The 23,866-nt window shown below is 42.0% G+C and overlaps 2 protein-coding genes across 6 annotated transcripts; one reads left to right on the top strand and one right to left on the bottom strand.

The window, feature by feature from the left end:
• Window positions 1-1,806: 1,806 nt before the first annotated feature.
• dipk1b (divergent protein kinase domain 1B) lies at window positions 1,807-6,397 on the top strand. The gene is made up of 5 exons (XM_017491971.3): window positions 1,807-2,303; window positions 3,825-3,959; window positions 4,397-4,504; window positions 4,878-5,021; window positions 5,160-6,397. The coding sequence occupies exons 1-5, from the start codon at window positions 2,205-2,207 to the stop codon at window positions 5,970-5,972; spliced, it is 1,299 nt and encodes a 432-aa protein (XP_017347460.1). The 5' UTR covers window positions 1,807-2,204; the 3' UTR covers window positions 5,973-6,397.
• ppp1r26 (protein phosphatase 1, regulatory subunit 26) lies at window positions 6,217-23,468 on the bottom strand. Of its 5 annotated transcripts, XR_008398302.1 has the most exons (6): window positions 23,302-23,468; window positions 22,367-22,437; window positions 16,533-19,915; window positions 15,696-15,777; window positions 9,271-9,367; window positions 6,217-7,810 (listed from the first exon to the last, which is right to left on the bottom strand). XR_008398302.1 is itself a non-coding variant. In XM_017493268.3 (5 exons), exons 3-5 carry the CDS (start codon window positions 19,850-19,852, stop codon window positions 7,742-7,744), a joined length of 3,486 nt encoding a protein of 1,161 aa, XP_017348757.1. In that variant the 5' UTR covers window positions 19,853-19,915; window positions 22,367-22,437; window positions 23,302-23,467; the 3' UTR covers window positions 6,217-7,741. The 5 variants fall into 5 exon arrangements, 4 of the variants coding, with proteins under 4 accessions (XP_017348757.1, XP_017348759.1, XP_017348758.1 ...); XM_017493268.3 differs by lacking the exon at window positions 15,696-15,777 and having other exon boundaries at window positions 23,302-23,467; XM_017493270.3 differs by lacking the exon at window positions 15,696-15,777 and having other exon boundaries at window positions 22,379-22,437; window positions 23,302-23,467.
• Window positions 23,469-23,866: the final 398 nt, after the last annotated feature.

Below are 23,866 nucleotides of genomic sequence, written 5' to 3'. Positions count from 1 at the left end.
TTGAAGAAAAGAAAAACAAAAATAACTAAATACCAAACGCATACGCTAAACTGTTACACACATTACATGTATACAAAATCATTAAAAACCTGCCAGTGGGTTTTCGTCTAGAAAAATCTCTATATGTCACACTGTACTGTATGTTCTCATTCTAGAGTATGCGTGTACATAACATGTAGGGTAAGCTCTTGTGTATCTGTCTTACTAATTTATCGTAAACTCCCCCCAGCCAAGCAGAACTACGACCCTGGAAACCAAGAGCTGCTGGCTGTAAAATGAATCTTGAAGGAGTGGTGGAACCGGCTCGAGGGGGCGAACACCTATCTCATCTACCCTGACTACAAGAACCTTGAATATCTCCATTCTGCCAAATGCATGAGCGCACAGACAAGCCTGCTGGCTTCACTCCCTCTGTCTGCAGCTGCAGCCTGGTGGCAGTAAAGCCACCAGTATAGTAGCATATACCCCTCCTAACATTTCCATAAACTCTTTTTCAGCAGAAGATGCTGAAATTATCCAGATCAGGAACACCAGTTTCCAGAACAGCTTTTTTTCACAAGCTCTTAGGACCCTCAATAACAAACTGCCTACTCACCCTGTCCAACGGAAATATCATCGTATTACATGATATCTTATTCATCATCATTCCATATTCATAGATCATGTGTTACTCAGGAATAACATTATGCACTTACCACGTATACCAGTGTTACCTTTCATTCAGGAACAGCACAACGGACAACGTACTCATAACGGTCACAGAATGTCAAATTTGGGCAATTTATTTTGATGCTGTTAGTTGTTGTGATAAGACATTACGCGAAACACACTATTTGTCATGAAATGGGAGGCGAGTTGGATGCAAGTGCATATTTTAGTTTAATAAAGATCCAAACAAAACACAAAACATAAACTATGAACTCTGGGCACAAAGTAAAGAAAGATAATCACGATACAAATACACATACTGTTTTGAATAATAGTAAACATTTGACAGTAATAAACATTCTGAGTTGCTCATTAATAAACTCATTAATAAAGTAGAACACTTAAAATATGCGTGCAACCAATGCTAAAACTGCAAGGTGGACAAAACTCGGATATTTGAGTTTATAAACTAAACATTTTAAGGAAAACTGACTGCCTTAATTTTTGAGTTCTGCTAACTCACAGTGTAGAGAAAAATGTTTCTGACATCCAAATTTGGATTAGTTGCTTTCCTTTTTTTCTATTTTAGGATTTGAAAAGGAAAGTGAATTAATGAAAGGTAAATGCACTTGGACCAAAAATGGAGACTATCCATCCATCCATCTTCTATACCGCTTATCCTTTTCAGTGTCTCGGGGAATCCTGGAGCCTATTCCAGGGAGCATGGGGCACAAGGCGGGGTACACCCTGGACAGGGTGCCAGTCCATCGCAGGGCACAATCACATACACACTCACACACACGTTCATACACTACGGACACTACGGACACGCCGATCAGCCTACCATGCATGTGTTTGGACTGGGGGAGGAAACCGGAGTACCCGGAGGAAACCCCCGCAGCACGGGGATGAACACGCACACTCCACACACATGGCCACCTAAATCAAATTTTAATCGTATTTGAAATGGAATACAAATGTTACGGCACAAATTATTTCCTGCTTCAATATACCAAAATCAGATTTGAGTTGCATGTCTGAATTTCGCCTGAGATTCCAGCCCGTCCCTCAAAACTATTCCTTTAAGAGAGTATTTTCCTTTGGACGGGTCCCCCCCCACCCCGACCCCGCATCAACCACCCCTTTAAAACACCGTCGAATCACAACGAGGCAGAAAGAGAAAAGCCGTTCGTCCATTCGTTAGTGCGCGTGAGGGCCGGAGAACCGGGCCTCACATCACGTATGTCTCAGAACGGACCGTTAAAGCAGCAGCTCGAGCGCGGAAGGTTTAGGAAACACGAGCGATGCGAGTTTCTGCAGGATGCGGCACTAGAAAGGACTCGTTCTTAACATTCAGGCTACGAGAGGACATTGTTTCATTCATCAAAGGAAAACCCGCAGAGATAAAACACACGTCGGCACCGAACTGAGTTTTTGTAGAAAGGACCGAGGTCGTTTTCGGGGACCCCGTTTGAATCCTCTCCGTGGCCATTGTAGGTCCTTGTAGTGATTTTAAAGCGGGGGTGCGCGCGCAATGTCGGGTCGCAGTATTACGTATGGCGGTGAGAGGACATGAGCGGCTCGCGAAGATGCCGCGCGCTTTGCGGAGGCTCGTGCATCTCGTGCTGCTGTGCCCGCTTTCCAAGGGCCTGCAGGTAGGGTGCAGTTTCATCTTTCTCCGTGCTGAACAATAACCCAGCACTATTCCTACCACTAATAATAATAATAATAATAATAATAATAATAATGTTAATAATAACAGTTATTATTATTACTAACGGGTGCACGGTGGCTTAGTGGTTAGCATGTTCCTTCACACTGCCAGGGTTGGGGGTTTGATTGCCCTGTGTGTACGGAGTTTGCATGTTTCCTCCGGGTACTCCGGTTTCCTCCCCCAGTCCAACATGCATGGTAGGCTGATTGGCGTGTCCAAAGTGTCCATAGTGTATGAATGAGTATATGATTGTGCCCTGCAATGCATGCTCCCTGGGATAGGCGCCAGGATCCCTGCGACCTTGAAAGATAAGTGGTATAGAAGATGGATGGATGGATGGATTATTAATAACAACAATGACCGCGACCCCAAAACGGTTGAGCTACTGCTGAGCGACTTAAGATTTATTGTCATATTTAGCTTCTGCTAAGAAAGTGCCTTAAAACAAGCATGGTGATACTCTAAATTTATACTTATATAACCATTATCATTTATTATTATATTGACATTGTGATATTGCATATAACTCCTACACCACTGAATCAACTCTCGCAGCCTAAGGACGGCCTGTTTCACTCGCATTGAGAGCTCCTTTGATTGCATGCTGTGGGTTCACAGCAACAGCTTCCAAATGAAAATGACACACTTGGAATCAACTCCAGACCTTTTACCTGCATAACCGATGAGGAAACAATAAAGGGATAGTCCACACCTGTCCATGGAACAGCTTTTGAGTCAAATGTCCAATTACTTTTGGTCCCTTGAAAGAGAGGGGGCCACATATTAAAGAGCTGTAATTCCTAAACTCTTCCTTCAGTGTGGATGGGAATACATTTGAATGAAAGATTAGAGACTGCACTTCGAGCCCCTATTCATTATTTAACTGCAACTTGAATATCTTTTGGTAAACAGCCAAAATAACAAAACTCGTCAGTGTCCAAATATATATGGACCTGACCGTATGTGGAGGAGAGTTTATCATTTCTCGTGCACAAATCACTCTGTATGGTCTTCTGTATAGTCGTAACACTTTCTGTATATTTTCAGACATCCGTGTTTCTAAAACAATCTCATCTATACTAGGTACATAAAATATAGTACTAATGTGGAATATCTTATCACCAAACATTTAAAAGTTTAAGTTAAATGTTCATGTGTGAGGATAATAGATTCTTATGCATGAAATAACTTAATGAATTAACTTTTTTTTTTTTTTTTTTTTTTTAAACCAGCAGTTTATTTATCACATGCTACAAAGATTATTTAGCTTGTCTCGGATATATTGTTGTGATTCCTTCACTTTGTGTGTATCAACCTGTGTTTAAGTGTCCGTCTGTCTTTACTGGAGAAGATCGTCTGTGAGGAGTCCAAACGTTTGCCAAAAAGTTTCCTTGTCTCACTTCTTCCTAACTTCTTAATAACGTGGTCTTTTTCTGTTTCTTTCTCACTTTTTTCTGCTCAGTCCCGCTTGCCTGCAGTGAAGGTGAAGTACCTGATGGTGGCATGGTTGGGTGTACTGGTGGCCAGCTGGGTTGTCTACATACAGTACTCCTCCTACTCGGAGCTGTGCAGGGGACATGTCTGTACAATGCTCATTGTAAGCTACTGCACTACAGCTCCCAGAATGCACATCTGACATCGGCCGTGTTCACTGTAAATCACTGCATTAATGTTCACTGTCATATAATCGGTGCAAGCATCTAGTTTATTCAACTTGGCATTAAAGAGTTTTCTTTAATCGTTTAATCCACCCAGATTCATACTGTATACTGTATGTAGATAATTGTCAGAATTTATGATATGAGATGTTTGAAATACTTTTAATTTTTGAGTCAAGAAACTTAGTTTGTTGGATGACTCTCACACACACTGTTATGATCAGGCCAAGTAAGGCATCACTCACAAGCGATGTACACAGCAGTGGCAGGAACTCATGTAGATACTGTATGTGTATTGTACTCACATAGTAACAGGCTTTCCTTAGAATATGAAAATGTTGTCGTGTGTGTGTGTGTGTGTGTGTGTATATATCAGTGCGAGCACTACCATAAGGGGGTCATCTCTGGCTCTGTGTGTAAGTCGTTGTGTGAGGAGAAAACTCTAACTCTACAGCGCTGCCTCTCCACATCGCCTACACATCAGGTAAACACATTCACAATCCATATCATTCATTTAAACGGTAACACAACTGATCATCCCCTGATGCCCAACACCTCATTTTGACAGGTGCATTTGCAATTACCTGCCATGCGTGGAGTAGTACTAGATGCACTCAGATGTTTGAACACAGAAAAAAATGTTGAAATCTTTGTTTGAATTTGTCTGAAGTTGAACATGTAAAGAGTAAAACTGCTCAGCTGATTGGACAAAGACCAAAGTCACATAATCTCATACCACACACACTCATACATGCCCTTCAACTTCTTAAGATTAGTGTTAGATGTGGCATATCATGGATGATTGACAATCCTTACAAGGATAGTAAGACCTGTGTGTGTATGTGTGTGTGTTGCAGGTATACAGTGCCATGTGGAAAGAGAAAGCTGTGGTAGTAAAGTGTGGATTGCATGATGCTCAGCGTGATGCCAGTCTGTATGATAAACCCACCCGGGGCACGTCCATGGATGAATTCCGAGAGATGCTACACGACTTTCTCAAGGTACTTCTGTCCACTGATTCATTTATTTATTTATTTATTTTACACAAAACTGAGGTTTCCTCAGTTTTCTTTGTCTTTCTTTCCAACATCTTTCTTTGTCTTTCTGTCTGTCTGGTTATCTTTCTGTCCTCTCTGTAGAACAGTCTGGGGGAACAGCTGTCTCTTGGCTCACTTGTCTTGCGCATTGTCTCACTGGCTGATGTCAACGCTGATGGTAAAGTGTCTCTAGCTGAAGCGAAGTCAGTGTGGGCTCTGCTGCGCATCAATGAGTTCGTCTTGACTCTGGTGCTACAGGATAAAGAGCATGCGCCCCATCTATTGGGGTTTTGTGGCCAACTTTACACCACAGAGCATGTGGCCCATAGCACCCTCTTTAGTGTGAACATACCGTCTTGGCTCCACCCCCTGTTGCCCAAAGCTCTAAGCAGCTCCCTGAACCACTGGCTGGCTCCGGCTTGGCCACACCGTGCCCGTGTTGCGATCGGTCTGCTAGAGATGGTCGAAGAACTCTTCCATGGTGCCTATGGCACTTTCTACATGTGTGATGCCACACCCCAGCGAGTAGGCTACAGCGCCAACTACGACTGCAAGATGCTTGACCTGGGAAGTGTGGTACCAGAAGCAACAGTGCGGGCATTCCTGAGAGGACGAGCTTGCCAAGTCAACACTGACTGCACGTTTGGGAGCGACTGCACAGCCACTTGTGACCGTTTGGCCAAACAGTGCAACACGGAAGTGGTGCGACCAAATCTAGCTAAAGTGTGCGCCCTCCTGAGGGATTTCCTGTTTTTTGGGGCACCGTCTGACTTGATGGACGACTTGGACAAGCAACTACGCACCTGCATGACACTGAGTGGCCTGGCCTCACAAATGGAGGTGCATCACTCACTTGTGTTAAACAATCTCAAAACACTGCTATGGAAAAAGATCTCGGACACCAAGTATTCTTGATAAAAAAAAATAAAAAAAAGAGGTTGGTTGAAACATGGACACAGAAATATACAGAAGGAATTCCTCTGTCAGGACGAAAGAAAACTCCAGTATATTGACCACAAATCTGACACAGAATGTGGTGAACAGTTTTGTACATTGGACAGTAACGAAGGACGTACTTTCTTCCTGGATGTGCATTTGAATGGACTAATCATGAGCCATAACCTTCAGCAAAGAAGCTTCAGTAAAAGCTCAATAAAAGTGTGACTCAGGAAATCTCTTTAATTAACCACACATATAGAGGGCAAAGGAGCTTATTTTAAAACCATTTCACAAAATCCCACATTTAACTCCTTACTCCTACACATACAGTTGTGCTCATAAATGTACATACCCCTTGCAGAATCTGCAAAAATCATTAAAATTGGGATAGTTAAAATTGATTTTTGTTTTTTTTAATTTAATCCTGCCCTGAATACGCTATTTCACATAACACATGTTTACATGTAGTCCACAAGACACAATAATAACTGAATTTACACAAATGAACTCGTTAAAGAGTTTACATAACCTTTATTCTTAATACTGTGTATTGCTACCAGGAGCATCAACGACTGAGAGTTGTTCATGAGTCTCTTGTTTGTCCCGAGCGGTTAACAGATGGGGTTCACAAACTTTAAACCAGCACAGTATGATATGGCCACGTGGTGTGCTCCGGCTGTTAGGAAATGTAGTTTCTGCACGGTTACTCTGACATGACATGACACCTACGCACTAATGCAGAGCCAAAAGTCAACATTTCTACTAAATGTTAGGATGGTAAAAGTGTCGGGATTAAGGATTATTTGTGTGTAAATATTTTAAAGGCTGTAGCGTGAACTTTGCTTCCTCACAGAGCAGTATGCAAATACGCAAAGATACTTGTGAAAGTAATCTAGGTAGAAGGTTTGCATGGCGGTTATTGGTCTACTGTTGGACTGGGTACAAACTGAATTCCAGCTGGCTTTAGTGAGTTTATGATGTTACAATAGGAATGCACAGGAATAGATTTTATTCTGACTTGGCTCAGTCAGATAATTAGTGGATTATCAGGATGCATGTTCATGTACCTCTTGTGTTCCTGTACTGCCCCAACCCCAAATTCCTCCTAACTGAAGCACACCACTGTCGTGTTTCAGCCACAGCCCTGATGGCAAGTTGGCGTGGAACACATGGCAAAGATTTACTCGAATACAGGTCGTACTCTAGATGAAACGGTGAACAAAACATGGACCGTACTGATCTGTATAGAAAAGCACGAGAATGGGGATAGTCTGAACTCTACATTGGGAAACAAATAATACTTAATGTAAAAATGACACTTCTTCAAGTTGTGAAACATACACACACACACACACACACATACATATATATGTATATATGTGTGCATATATGTGTATATTCCAGTAGGACATATCCAGCACATTGTGAACTGTAAAAAGCAGGCCACAAACAGCTTTACTTAATTAAATAAGGCCTAATTTATGGCTTAAACATCATTTGTAACATTCACTGCATCGACATTTTTTTTTTTTTTAAAGCACAACATTGTTTACAAATATAAAGAAATGAGTCTTCGTGGTCAGGAGGCCACTGTATATGCGACACTCTTTTCACAGCGAAGTAAATGAAAATCAACTGAAACAAATTGCAAAAAGGAACACGGTAAACAGTCCAACTATAAAGTAGTGTATTAGCACATTACACGTTCATTCTATTAAACCAACTCTGTGTCTCTCAGGTGTGCATCATATGCTCTTCATCTTTACACTGCTGAACACGAACTGCAGCTTCCTCCGTGCACATTTCAGCACTCTCTGTAACACACAAACACGTACACATGCAGAGTTATATTATATACAAATACTTTATATATATATATATATATATATATATATATATATATATATATATATATATATATATATATATATGGAACAGTGGTGGCTCAGTATTTAAGTCTCTGATCTACTGATCAGGTCATATTTTCATTGCTATGCTGAGACAATTCTGCCCCAGCAGAGTCCCTTAGGCCTCAAATGCCCCAGGGTGCTGTATCATGGCTGACCATAAGTACAGCTAGGGGAATGGATTTTGGGTTTGAATCAAGTAAATAATAAAAAAAAGGGTTAGTAAACTGATGGTCTATAAAAAGGCTTTTCGTTACCAAGGTGTCACACAAGAAGCATCTCATGATGGGTAAAAGCAAAGAGCTCTATCAAGACCTTCACAACCTTATTGTTGTGAAACTTATCGATGGAATCGGATACAGACGTATTTCAAAACTTCTGAATCCTCCAGAAAGCACCATCGGGGCCGTTATCCACAAGTGGAAGCAACATCACTCCATCATCAACCGGCCACACACAGGACCTCCTCACAAGATCTCTGACCAGGGAGTCAGAAGAATAGTCAGAAGAGTAGCCCAAGGACCACTCGGAAAGAGCTCCAGAAACACTTGGAGGCAGCAGGTGTCATCGTCACAGAGAAAACAATAGGCAATGCACTCCACTACTCACGCTCACAAACAAGACTCCATTACTAAAGAAAAGGCATGTCGAAGCTCGTGTAAAGTTTGCTACGACTCATTTGGACGAGCCTGTGAAATACTGGGAGAGTGTAGTCTGGTCAGACGAGAGCAAAACTGAACTTTTTGGCTGTGAGACTACACACCATGTGTGGAGAAGAAATGTCACTGCACATCATCCTAAAAACACTACACCAACAGTGAAGTGTGGAGGTGGAGCATCATGGTGTGGGGCTGTTTCTCATCACATGATACTGGCAGACTTCATATAACTGAAGGAACGATGAACGGAGCCCTTTACCGGGAGATTCTTGAGAAGAATCTGCTGCCATCCACCAGGATGATGAAGATGAGACGTGGGTGGAGCTTCCAGCAGGACAACGATCCAAAACATACAGCAAAGGAAACTCTCAATTGGTTTCAGAGGAAATAAATCAACGTGTTAGAATGGCCCAGTCGATCACCTGACTCCAATCCAACTGAACGAGATTTTTTACAAAGAGCAGACTCAATTACACTGAACCTCAGGTTGCTCCTGATGACAGGTTAGCGTCTTGGGTGTGTGTGTGTGTGTGTGTGTGTGAATGAGAAACAGTGTAAAGTGCTTTGTAGAATGGCTAAGGTTAAAATGTGCTATATAAATGCTGATATGATGTTCCTTTTTTCTGAGTTAGCTTGTTTCAGTATTGAGTCGAATGCAAAGGCAGCTTTGCCTCATTTCCTCTCACAAGAGATTACAAGCGTTTGTACCTGCTTATTGTGTCGGAATCTCCGGCTCCTTTCCTCTGTGTTGAGCGCAATGTAGGGACTGAGAAGCACACCTGCATCAATACAGGTGGACAGAGATCTGGTGGAGCAACACACACACACACACACACACACACACACACACACACACACACACACACACACACATGCACATACATGGTGAGTACACTAATTCATCAGTAGAGGTGCTAAATGAATCAAATGACAAGTCACAAGATTTTGAGGCATTTGGTCTGCATAGGTTTGGGTCAGACCAAATAAAACCCATCACACAGTCAACACCATTCCTACAATCAAGTATGGTGGCATAGTGTCATGCTCTTTTCAGCAGGAGTAGCTGAAAGCTTGCTGCCATAAAGGCCAACATGGATGGAGCAAGCAAATACTTGAGGAGAACCTAGATCATTCGGCCAGAAATCTGTGTCTAGCAGATTTTAAATCCCAACAGGATAATGACCTAAAGCACAGTACAGGAACACCAATCTCACACTTAAATCCAATTGAAAATCTGTGACATGACCTGAAAATTGCCGTCCATCAACATTTCCCCATCTACAGTGGTGCTTGAAAGTTTGCGAACCCTTTAGAATGACCTATATTTCTGCATAAATATCACCTAAAACAGCATCAGATTTTCACACAAGTCCTAAAAGTAGACAAGAACCCAATTAAACAAACGAGACAAAAAATATAATACTTGATCATTTATTTATTGAGGAAAATGGTCCAATATTACATATCTGTGAGTGGCAAAAGTATGTGAACCTCTAGGATTAGCAGTTAATTTGAAGGTGAAATTAGAGCCAGGTGTTTTCAATCAGTGGCATGTTGTAACAATCAGGTGTGAGTAAGCGTGATGTTTTATTTGAACAAGGGTCTATCAAAGTCTGATCTTCACAACACACGTTTGTGTTGTGAAGACCATTAAAGACTACAGTTACTCTCCCCAGGAGCGGTTGGCCAACAAAGATCACTCCAAGAGCAAGACGTGTAATACTCTGAGGTCAGACAGGAACCCAAAGTAACTTTTAAACAACTAAAGGTCTCTCACATTGGCTAATGTTCACGTTCATGAGTCCACCATCAGGAGAACACTGAACAACAATGGTGTGCATGCCAGGGTTGCAAGTAATAAGCCACTGCTCAATAGAAGAGAGGGATATGAAAGGCACAATCTGACCTTTTTTAATACTCAGACTTATGAACCCCGCTGTGTGTGTTTACTGTATATACACTGATTGTCCACTTCAATAGGAACATCTGTTTACCAGCTCATTGATGCAGTTATCCAATCAGCCAATCAGGTGGCAGCAGCACAATGCATAAAATCATGCAAATGCAGGTCAAAACCTTCAGTTAATGTTCACATCAAACGTCAGAATGGGGGGTTGTGAGCTGTGACTTTAACCGTGGCAGATCAGCTGGTCTGAGTATTTCAGAAACTGTCCAGTTTCGTTGAGTCTATGCCAATAATAGCCTCAGATTCCAGTTCTTGGCTGACAGGATTAGAACCCAATGTGGTCTTCTGTTAGCTCAAGGTTAGATGTTCTGTGTATGCTAAGATGCTTTTCTGCTCAGTACAGTTGTAAAGAATGATTATTTGAGTTACTATAACCTTCCTGTCAGATTAAACCAATCTGCCCATTTTCCTCCGACCTCTCGTCTCAACAAGAATTCGATCAGTTCTACCCACAGAACTGTCGCTCTCACAATGTTTTCTGTTCTTTGCACCATTCTGTGTAAACTCTAGAGACTGTTGTGTGTGTGCGTGTGTGAAGACACCAGATCAGCAGTTTCCGAAATACTCAAATATGCCCAGCTGACACCGACAACCCTGCCACAGTTAAAGTCGCAGAGATTAGCATAAGCTCTTGACCTGGATCTGCATGGTTTTATGAATTGTGCTGCTGCCATATGATTAGCTGATCAACTGAATAAATGAGCAGGAGTACAGGTGTTCCTATTAAAGTGGACAGTGTGTGTGTGTGTTATTTATATATAATATATATAGAGCGCCCTCCACTAATATTGACACTCTTGTAAATGTGAGCAAAGAAGGCTGTGAAGAATTGTCTTTATTAACCTTTTGATCTTTTATACAAAAAAAAATCACAAAAATACTCTGCTCTTACGGATATCAAACGATAGCAAACACAACGCAGGCTTATAAAAAAATATATCTTTGTTAAATATGTGGGCACAATTATTAGCACCCCTGTGAATTCATGAGAAAAATATAGAACCCCAATTCCCAAAAAGTTGTGACAGTATGGAAAATGCAAATAAAACAAAGAGGAGTGATGTGTAAATGTACTTTGACTTGTATTTAAACGGAAAACATATAAAGACGAGGGATTTGATGTTTTACCTAATCAAGCGCATAGTTGTTTTTTTTAAGATAAAACGTTTATTTTGAAACGGATGCATGCAACATGTTCCAAAAAAGCTGGGACAGGGGCAATTCAGGATTAATAGCCATGTTACAAGTTGAAATAAGAAGGTAATGTGAAACAGGTGAAGCAATCGTGTAATCATAGTATAATTATAATTAAAAGATTAAAGGAATCCGGTCAAATGTTGGTGCGTAAAGACCACTTCTGAATGCGCGTGATCTCCGATCCCTCAGACGTCACTGTCTTAAAACCGTCATGAATGTGTAATGGAGATCCTGACATGGGCTCGGGAATACTTTGGTAAAGCTTTGTCATTCGACACCACTCGCCGCTGCATCCACAGATGCAAGTTAAGGCTTTACTATACAAAGTAGAAGCCGTACATCAACACTCTCCAACCTCATCAGTCATTGTAAGAGAAGACTCAGAGCTGGTATCTTGGCAAAGGGAGGTAGCACAGGGTATTGACTAAAAGGGTGCCAATAATTCTTGCACACTATTTAACAAAGTTTTTTTTTTTTTTGGATAAACCTGTGTTTGTTTGCAATTGTTTGCTATCCATAAGAGCAGAGTATTTCTGTGCATTTATTTGACAAAAGACCAAAACGCTAAACAATAAAGACAGTTTTTCGCAGACGAAACAGGATGCTTCAACCAAAAGTGGTTCATCACCTGGTGTCACCTCCTACAGCTTCAGAAGCACCTTGCTGATGAAGGATTTTTGTCAAAAACATATTGTATGCGGAGCTTGTGCTTTAATGCACCATCTAAGCTCGTGATATTAGTAGGTGTGAGTGAACCCAAAATCATAACTAAAATGCTAATAACGCAGCCCTACACACAGATCTACAGGCAGATGTTTGAGCATCACTTTTTATTACATTTTAAGACACTTGGTGTATCTGGCCTCTGAATGAAAAAGCTGGACCAAAAAAAAAAAAAAAAAAAAAAAAAGCTCATTTTTATGCAAAAACAGTGAAAGATGACACAGCCCAGTAGAGTATCCTTCACATCTACAAAATTAAAATAAATAACATTTTTCTTACATTGTAAAATGCATACACAAAATCAGTCGACACACAAAAAGGAAACAAATGCCCATGTTACACCTTGCATTAACATTAACATATGATCTGTGTCTCTATATTCATATACGGGCAACAACTGCTCTGATCTCGGCTGTGTGTTTACATCTCGTATTTATGTGTTCTTGTCATCCAAACTGTACACATCTCCCACGCGCTATACAAGAGGCTGGGATGTTAGTCCTGTCGCAGGGGCAGGAATTTGGTACAGAGATTATTGATACCGAGATTCTTCTTCTTTTTATTATTATTCATTTTCCTCAATTGAGGAAAATGTCATCTTTGAAACTGGCTGTTAAGAGCCAAGCCATGATAGCAGAAATTACTAGCCATCCTTTCTGGGTCCTTTGCTATATTTAAAATATTTTCATGACATATCCCACCAGTACATATGTCTGCTTAAGGTCAGTCTGATAGGAGCACACTGTACAGACTGTATTTACACCTCCCCGAAGTCTGATCACAGTCTGCACCAGATGACCTCTAGCTGTTATAATGCGTATCTGTGCATTTACATCTTTTTAATATGGTCAAATGCTAGCTAATCATGATCCGATCACAGAGTATTGACGCAGCATACATGGGGCCATTAACTAAGGGAACAAGGACAGAGATTAAAAAAAACAAAAAAAACAACAAAAAAAAAACAAAACAACAAATGACAGTATGCAGGGTCCAACCCAGGTCAATTTCTTAAAAGCAGAAGCATGTAAGCTAGAGAAAATGATTCCGTCTCTGCATTTTGAATGCCAGTAAACATTTTCATGACTTCAAACCATGTTAGCATAGATATATACCATCTGAAATACAAGAATAACAAGAAAACATCAACAAAATGAAATTTAAAAAAAAAAGTTACAGAGATATATCCATTCCTCTTCTGTGCGTTCCTCTGAATTCATTGATAAAATGTGATGAAATATCAGCAATGTTGTGAAAATAGTTCTACATACTTAAAAGTGTGAAAGGAAGCTTCATTCATTCAAGATTTTTCAGTCATTCTGGTCAGGAACATGCTCGATCCAGAGCCTATTCCAGTGAGCATGAGGCAGGAATACCCCTGAATGAGATCCCAGTCCAGCGAGCGCACACATTTGCACACTGATTCACCTAGGGGCGATTTAGCATAGCCAATTCATCTACCGGCATGCTTTTTCGGGAGGTGGGAGGAAAGAAGATAACCTGGAGAAAACCCACATGGATACAGGGAGATCAGACAGTAACCTGAGCTAAGGAGCCTATGAGTGACAGCAATACAACCTACTGCACCACCATGCTTTCCATGAAAGAAACCAAAACAGGTCATATAAAAGCAAAGTTTAAAATCACATCTGTGGTTTGGGTCAAAACTCCCCTTCTGTAATTTTTTGTTTCAAGGGCCTCCTTAATGTACACTTGGATCAGTTGACAAAGGAAATGTCATTTAATGGGGTATTACTATCCGTAAAATAACGAGTTTATTTCACGCTGAACCGGTTTCCTTAAAACCACTGAAAAATTCAAACCGAATATGGAAAGCCTAGGCTGAATTAGAAATAAACTAACTTAGCACTTCTCCATGTATGAGAAGTCATGTATTGTTATGCAGTATACTTATGGAAATCAGGCGAGAAACAAAATGAAAGGAATGGCTGGGTTATAACCGGTCTGAAGTGATCTACAGCGATGTTTCATTAGAGAAATAAGAATATTAACAATCAGATGGCACAATTTGTAAGCAGTGCAAAAAAAATAGTATGAACAATTTCATGGTACGTTCGTCCTCAAGTTGTGTAAATGTGTATGAACGAAACATGACCGTTCAAGTTGCGATATAAACAGCAATGAAACCACGCAGGGGTTTGCGTCGCTGTTACAGTAGCCCAGCTTGTGCTAAACCTGTAGCACCCCCGTGTGGTATGGAGAGGCACTGTCTGATTTCAAACTGAATTAAAGAGAGGGACTATGACGAGTAAAACCTTCGCCCCAATATTTTTGATGGACAGGATGTCAATATGAAAACGTTGACACCACCTAAGTCTACTAATCATACTAATTTGATTGAGCAAGAAGAATAAAAGTGCTGAGGTGGAAACCTATTTGACTTTTCTCTGCATTAATGCATTGGTTCTCAGGGAATTCATTAAAAGCTTTAAAAAAAAATACCACAGGAGATAGGGTGTGTTATAGCAGTGAACAAACATGTGTAGTGCAGAGGGGGCTTCCAATATAATATATATATATATATATATATAAAAAATAGGCATGGTCATAGCACAGCCTGATTCAATTCAAACAGCTCATGGTTCTTGCTTGGGCTGAATCAGGTGTATGTCAGACCTGCAGAAATGTTAGTGTTTGCACACTTAGGGGTTCTCCAAGTGAAGGCCAGGGGAACTCAAGCATTGTACAGGAATTAAGAAGGTGAGATGGTAATGAATCTAAAGGAGATAAACCTCAGCCCTGCAGGCACCGATTCTGTAGCATTTCATTTCATGCTAAAGATTCTTAACAAAAATAACAACTACTGTCAATTCTTGATAAAGCAAATGTGTGTTACAGAAAGCACATTCACTTTTTTTTTTTTTAAATTCTTTTGTCACTGTAATCATGAAGTCTTCAAGAAGGTCTGTTCTTTTCTGTTTTTAAAAAAAAAAATAAAAAAATAAATCATTTTACGGTAGGAAAAAAACAAAAAAGTGAAACTAAAAGAAACGAGAGAATTTTATGAAATTTTCTGAATGACAGTGTGATGAAGTAATTCTACCCAATATCGCTGTTTGTCGTTTACAACAAAAATCTCTCTGAAAGGGTTGAAATAAAGCACACAAAACACATTCTGAATGAGAGCTTGAATGACAGCTGAACAAACAGTTATAAGGGTGCAAGTGAGAGAACGCCTGGGAGCGTTTCCCAACTACATTATATATCAGCTTATGATGTGACTCACCCGAATATAAACTACAGAGAGTGCGCAACCATGGAGTGCTGATGGGAATTCCGCCCTGTACAGAGCCAACATGGACCCAGAGCTTAGATTCCAAACAGAATGTGAAAAAAGAGCTCGGTGAAAACGGACATTTTTACCAATAACAATATTTATCAACATTATTTCCAAAAACTTTATATTGTCTATATTCATCTGTAGAACAAACTGAGGAGCTACATCCTTCACCTGTCCCGGTCTCATGGGGCAGCAAATAAACAAAATAAAGAAATCTTTGAAGGCATCATGTTCAAGTCACCCATCAATATTATCACCCACCCCAACTGTTAGCACATTGGTCATGTGAAATTTGCTTGTTCACCATCCCTTGCTACTTTATTTGTGCAACTTCACCACATTAGCATATTTAAACAACTTCTATGTCTATGAAGACAAATATTTTAGCTACATTACAAGATTCACTAACGCTTGTAAAAATGTCTCCTCAGGCAGAGAAGGCCTTGTTTGTTAAAACTATCATTAAACGTTGGTCCAGTGGACAGAATTAATGGATCGCATACACCAAGAAGAATGCGCATGATGCTGCCCTCAAACTGGGCAAAAAAAATAAATGAGCTCAGATGGCAACTTTTATCTGAGACGCACACAAATGTAAACAAACGAATCCTAAAGATCACCATAACTATGCTAAAACATAGCAATCATTTTTCCTATGTGCCAACTCTATGGAGTATTACAGGCCATAAGGAGTACTGTAGGTGGAAAGACGTGCATAGGGTCTATGCTGGCTCTTTGCAGGTTCTGAGATTAAAGAAAGAGATAGAGAGAGCCTGTACTCACTGGTTGCATTGCTGCTGTCTCTTATCTGTCCTCTCTTCACCTGATTCTACATCTGTCTCATCTATGCACCTCTCCTGCTCCTCCTCCCTCCCTTCACTCATTTTTCTGGTATCTTTCTGTGTATTTCTAAGCTGCAGGTGAGTGGACTTGTGAGCTGACAGAGCTACAACTGAGGGCTGATCTCTGCGGAGGTGCACCAAGCTAGCACCAGAACGTGGCTGGGATAGGGCAAGGGGCAGGGGGACACATGAAAGATGAGAGGGGTAAGGAGGCAGGTGCCGGGATAGGTGCGCAGGGTTAGAGGATGTGTGTCTGGTGTTGGAGGTCAGTTTAGGTGGCTGGTCCCATTGTCCTTTCCTTTCCCAACTGTACAGGTCGACTGAATCCGACCTGCTCTCGGCAGGACTTTCCTGGCAATCTTCCTTGGCAACCATGAGAACCTCTGAAGAGGAACTAAGAAAGTGTTTCCCTATTGTGGGGGTAGAGGGACACACAGTGCTGATAACCTCTATAAGAGGAATTCTACACCTGTTCTGCAAGCTGCTAGACAGGTCTGCTGAAGAATCTTCCCTAGCTGTACTTATACTGCAGTTATCGTGCTTCATCAGGAACAAGTTCTGATGCTGCGCTTCACCCTTGGGCTCCTGTGGGCCAGTTACATTAAGAACAAATGGTTCAGAATCTGTTCTGTCTATGAACTTTCCTGTTACCTTTTGAGCCCAATCCTTGTCTGTGTCTAAGCTGATATTCCTACACTCATGCAAAGTCCTCTCATGCAATTGATCACCGGTCCTATCCTCTTCCAAACTGCAATAGCTGGCAAATGAGGAATCTGGTCCCTTAATGTTCACGGCAGTGCCCTGTGTTTGCTCGTCCTGGTTTGGGTCAACGCTCAATGAAGCCCTTTTGAGATCAGAACACTTTGTCTGAAGCTCCTCTATTTTGACATTTTTCTCTGCAAATGCACCAAAGGCAGCTTCTTCTTCGCCTCCAACGTTATCCTGCTTCAGTGTGGTCACTGGTGTAGAAGACCCTTTTGCTTTCTCAGCCAAGAACCTACGGATCTCTTGTTCAATGCTGTCATCGCTGTCTACTGAGCTGCTGTCCTCATCGACGTGTGTAGACTGGACGTCAGGGACTGCTATCTTGTGTCCAGAGCCCTGATCGTCCTTTGTTAAGACTTTAGGTTTCTTGATGTTCTTCTGTGACTTCAAAACTTTAGGTTTAGCACCTTTGTCCTGTCTGGGTATGCCCATCAGCCCTTTACTGCTTTTTATAGCATTGGGTTTCGTGGGTTTAGCTGCAAGAACCAATTTTTGATCCTTGACAGATTTGTGTTTTTTTAAGGCGTCAGTACCTGGTAGTTGCATGGGTTTATGGCTCTTTCCTGCCTTGAGTTTCATGTCCCGGACTTTCTTTTTCACTTTTTTCTTCGTCTTGAGCAAATCTTTTATTGCTGCATCAAGATCCTCATCACTGTCCAACGAGCTACTCTTGTCACTGCTGTAATTCCTCTCAGAGCCAATAAAAGACTTTGGGGGGCTGGTTCCACAGCTGGAACCCTTGTTCATGGATGTGGATCCTTCGGTAATGCTATGCTGGGGAGAGTTCTGTGTAGGGTTGCTGTTCTTTACGGTATTTGGGCTACAGGTGTGCCATGTAACAGGAGAAAAATCACTCTGGGTTACGGGCTTGGTTTGAGGCTCTTCTTTGATGGTATTACCAGCAATTCCTGGTTTACATCTCTTGCTAGCTTCTTCTTTCCGTTTCCTTTTACGTGAGAAGGACAGTCTCAGTACTTTGTTCTGATCCTCCTCAACTTTAATGTGCTGTGTGGCTTTAGAGACTGTGGATACTCCAGAGTAGTCAGTTGTGGTTGCCTGTTCATGCAGCTTTGCTTTAAGCTCCAGAAATTTACGAATCTCTTGCTCAATTCCATCCTCGCTGTCCACAGAGCTCTCGTCACTCTTTTCATACTGCTGTAGTGAAACACCAGTGGGAAGGAAAGATGGAGTCTCTGTTGCAGGGGTACAGGCTAGGTCCAAGGTGGGCTCAAATGCTACTGGCATGACAGTCTTGGAGATGTCCAAGATGGCCTCAGCACACATCAGCTCGGCAGTAGTGTTGACAGTGAGTGTGGAGTGAATCTGCCGCCCATCCTGTGGCTCTTCAGCTCTAGTGGTGCACAGTGGATCTCCACTGGCACTCAGGCAACATGTAGGCAACATGCTGAGAGAGAGGCCTACAGGTTTAGGTGAAGCACACTTCATTTCTTTAGGTTCCACTGCATTTTTCTTTTTGTTTTTCTTCTTAGCTAGTTTTTTTAAAGGTTTAACACTGATGCGATCAGACATCAAGCAACTTTGCTTTGGGTGAAGTTTGTGTTCTTTGTCCTTCTGCTGTTCCTGTTGGTAGTTCCGGATGGCCTCCTCAATGCCATCATCACTACTAGAGTCCAGTACCTCCTTCAGCTGAAAGTACCTCAAGCCCTCGGTACGCTCCTTCTCTTCTTGCTGAAATTTCTGTATGGCCTCTTCGATGCCATCATCACTGCTTGAATCCATTAAATCTTCCTCCTCCACCTTTATTCTGAGTGAAGGTGGTGTACAATCCACTTGTGGCAAACACAAAGGTGTTCCAGAGGAAGCCAGAGCTTTTGTAGGCAAGGCTTTAGCAGCACCTGTTTTTCCAACTGGGTTCTCGTTGATTGTTTTTTTCTTTTTCTTCAAGGTTACCAATGGCTGGATTCCTTTTGAACCTTTCAGGGTATGGTTGCTAGTGCTTAGTACCTTGGTGGAATGCATGAGCTGTGTAGGTACGTCTGGAATACAAATGCCTCCCTGCTCAATTTTAGGTGTCTGTATTGGGCTCTCCATTGGCTCCCTTTTATGCTGGTGGTCCACTTTCTCCTTCAGGTACTCCTGGATGGCCTCCTCGATCCCTCGATCTACTGAATCGTCGCTGTCGGAACCTTCAGTGGCATCAGAGCCATATGCATGAAGCTTACTGCTGTCTGTCGCTGCTCGTCGAGACCTTGCTAGTGTGTCCATGTGACAAGACTTGTGGCCTCCACATGACGACTTGGGCAGGTTGAGGGCAGACTGGGAACTAGCGTTGACCTCATTGCTCATATCTGAGGACTGTGTGCTGCAGAGGCTGTCAATGATCATCTGGACTTTGTGCGGGATGGGGGTTCCGCTGGAAGATACAAAGTCACTGTCTGAAGCACTATCATTGAAGCAAAGTGGCAGGCTCAGGCTCTTACCGGACCTCCATTCTGAGTGAACTGCCACCACAGGAGGAACCGTTTTCAGAAACATTATAGAATGACAGATTAGGGGGAAGGTGGGGCTTGGGACCTCTATCTGTGACCTCGTAACATTCTGAAAAAGGAAGAAATGATCCTATTAGACACATATATTCATTTTCATGTGTTATAGCATTCAACTTATGGCACACATGCCCTGATGTGAATATATTGTAAAACATTACTTCTTGAACACTGTCTGGTCTGGAGCTGCAACCACTAATAAATAAAATCGATAATAATCAATTATGAAAATCATTCCAACAAATCTCATTTGCTGGTCTGCACACGGCACGGGGAAGTTTACTCATTGTGTTACTTCTGTTCCAAAAACACACATCAGAAATACAGCAGAGAGTACAGACCAAAGTTGTGTCCCAAATGACGTACTACACACTATGCACTCTACCGTCTAGTGTACGAGTTTTAGATGGGTAGTATTGTCTCAATGAAACACTAACACTTTTTTTACTAACCGAAAGTCTAACCCCAACCCGTTGCACACAGTAGAGCATTTTAGGTATAAACACAAGTTTGTACTCGTGCATCACTGTCATGCTTCCATGCTACACAAGCTCTGCTTTGTAAAGTTTTCAGGATACAATCTTCTTTGTGGCATTTAATATAAAATGCTCGCATGCCTCAGAAGCCTTGGCGCCCCCACCCCCCACACACACTGTCTCTTGACAATTATGCCTCCATCTAACGGTAACTGAGGTCATGTTGGGTGTAAAAGGTAACACTGAGAAACAGTAAAATGAAGAAATTCATTTTCGTTGACTCTAGGTATTCTGCTAATGCGCCATGAACTGGGAAACGGCTTACACTTCTGCTTAATGATATTTTTTTTTAAAAAAAGCTAATGTTCCATTTGAGATGATACGACCCTTCTAAAATTCATACACTAGACGGTAGAGTACAAAGTGCATAGTACGTCATTTGGGACACAACTTTGGTCTGTACTCTCTACTACATTTCTGATGCGTGTTTTCAGAACAGAAGTAAAGCAACGACTAAACGTGCCCCATGCAGACCAACTAATCGATCATGAGATTCATCGACGACGATTTTCTTAATCGATTAGTTTCTGCAGCTCTAGTCAGATTATAACCAATCGGCATCAGGTTGTAGCAACTTGGGTCTTATTGCATCAGGATGAGAGTGCATTTCTTTTTCACCAAAGAGGTCTAGATCATCGTTTGAATCACTTCCAGCTTTGAGCTACAATGCTCCCTTCCAACTAAAAGAGGAGCAGCCTGTGTGGACTGAATAATAAGAACGTCAATGTGATTCCAATTGTCCAGGATAACCACTTTATACGATAACTTATGTTCAGCTACATGGTGAAGTTTTGTTCATGTTTACCACATCTACAATTCTGCATAACACTCCTGAAAAACTGGATGCAATCTGAGGCAGATATTTGGGGAAAATACTCGGGTTAGATAGACGTCCATTACTTGCTAGCAAGCCTCATATCTCTAGTGCAACCAGTATGTCCTAGCTACAGTTGGCGTGAGGTTACCTAGCTGACTAGCTACAGTTGGCGTGAGGTTACCTATCTGACTAGCCACAGTTGATGTGAGGTTACCTAGCTGACCAGCTACAGTTGGTGTGAGGTTACCTAGCTGACCAGCTACAGTTGGTGTGAGGTTACCTAGCTGACCAGCTACAGTTGGTGTGAGGTTACCTAGCTGACCAGCTACAGTTGGTGTGAGGTTACCTAGCTGACTAGTTACAGTTGGTGTGAGGTTACCTAGCTGACTAGCTACAGTTGGTGTGAGGTTACCTAGCTGACTAGCTACAGTTGGTGTGAGGTTACCTAGCTGACTAGTTACAGTTGGTGTGAGGTTACCTAGCTGACTAGCTACAGTTGGTGTGAGGTTACCTAGCTGACTAGCTACAGTTGGTGTGAGGTTACCTAGCTGACTAATTACAATTGGTGTGAGTTTACATAGCTGACTAGCTACAATTGGTGTGAGGTTACATAGCTGACTAGCTACAGTTGGTGTGAGGTTACCTAGCTGACTAGCTACAGTTGGTGTGAGGTTACATAGCTGACTAGCTACAGTTGGTGTGAGGTTACCTAGCTGACTAGCTACAGTTGGTGTGAGGTTACATAGCTGACTAGCTACAGTTGGTGTGAGGTTACCTAGCTGACTAGCTACAGTTGGTGTGAGGTTACCTAGCTGACTAGTTACACTTGGTGTGAGGTTACCTAGCTGACCAGCTACAGTTGGTGTGAGGTTACCTAGCTGACCAGCTACAGTTGGTGTGAGGTTACCTAGCTGACTAGCTATAACTGGTGTGAGGTTACCTAGCTGACTAGCTACAGTTGGTGTGAAGACAAGAAGGCTATATATTCAAAATTTTCTCTCAACTACTCATTTAACTCCAAAACTTTTTCACAAAAAAATACTTGTGAAAGTGTTAATGTGCGGTGTTCATGTCAAGAACTAAAATACGTTTACAAACTTTAACGTAACAGAAAAATATAGTCACTTTTTTTTGCGCTACAAATGTTTACCTTCTCTTTTACCTTCTCCGCGCGGCGAGTCGAGCAGGTGAGTCGAGCAGGTGAGTCAGTCACGTGCAGGTCTGTGGTAAAAATCATACAAACTGTTTTTAAAATCCAGCCAGCATCAGTAAGTGAAATGTTTGCTACTAAATGATCCGTTCTTAATACTGCAGCCACGATGTGCGAGAAAACGCAGTCTCACCAATAAAACCCCCATTCACATCGATTCACAGACGCAAAGAGTGAAAGTTGATTAATCTGTCCGAAGAGTAACTCCGTCAGGAAGCACCTCAGGTTACAGTGACCACATTGTGTTCGTGTTCACCTCAGGAGCCTTTAGCATACGCGGCTTCAGCTCCAAGCGCCAGAGCGACATGAAATGCGCTTATTCGTTTACACAAACTACTTCCATATCTACAAGCTAACCGTTACAGACGTGGACTATTCCCGAGAAGTGTTTGAGAACATAATTATTCCATTAATACTCAGCGTTCTTTGTTTAATTTCCCCCTCAAGTCGGTAGGCTCGAGAGCCCGAGCCTCGCACCGCGCTGTCGCCGTATCGCTAGCGGCTCAAGCTGCTCCGCTCTCCGCTCAGCACAGCTAAGAGACACCGCAGAGGAACCGGCTTCCGTTCCGTTGCCAATTCGTGCACTGAACCTCCACGTTCATTACCGGCTTACCTCCTTTCGAAAGGCTACACGTCAGATAACGAGCTACGACAGACTCCAATGTCCTATATATGTAATAGACGACTAAAATATAAACGAAGACATCGACTTCTTCACGTCCCGGCGAGGGGCGGAAGCCTCAGGACGGAAGGCTCTGCGCGGGCCTCTCCGCCCGCAACCCGGCTCATTTTCCGGACCGTCTTTGTATCGTGTAAACATCATTAAACTGAAACCGAATACACAGAGAAATACAGGACAGTTTCGGCGTGCTCACCCGGGGACTCCTCGGACACTCGCGGTCCTGTGCCGGTGATCGTAGTTTCGAAGACACTTTGCTAAATTGTTATATAAATGATTGTTTTTCTGTCTCTGTACGACACTGGCGCGCGCGCAGAAAATGCACGCTCTCGAACAGCCACGCTTCCTACTTACCATGGAGAGCTCACTTAAAGCTGCAGTACACCTGAAAACACATCCTCGGAATCATTAACACACGGTAGAATGTCTAGTTTACAGGTTGATATGAATAACCTTGTACGGTACACATTGGGTAAAAAAAAAATGTTTCCATTGTTTTTTTTTATACTTAAAATATCACCTGCGTGAAGTCGGCCCCCACCCAACACAAAACGTCGGCAAAACTAGTCTCAATCGTTTGTGCCACTTCGGTTTTTGAGATATTAAAATAATATTTATAGGTCATTCTGAGGTCACTTTGAGACAATATCCATTGTTAAAAGCGCTTATACAAATACAATTGAATTGAATAGACATTGTGTAGAATTACGGTGACGTCACTCAGCGCCCCTCCCTCCCCTCCCCATGAATCAAATTCACCC

Source organism: Ictalurus punctatus, chromosome 18, assembly GCF_001660625.3.
Source record: "Ictalurus punctatus breed USDA103 chromosome 18, Coco_2.0, whole genome shotgun sequence".
Taxonomy (NCBI): domain Eukaryota; kingdom Metazoa; phylum Chordata; class Actinopteri; order Siluriformes; family Ictaluridae; genus Ictalurus; species Ictalurus punctatus.
This window is presented reverse-complemented; position numbering and strand designations above follow the sequence as displayed.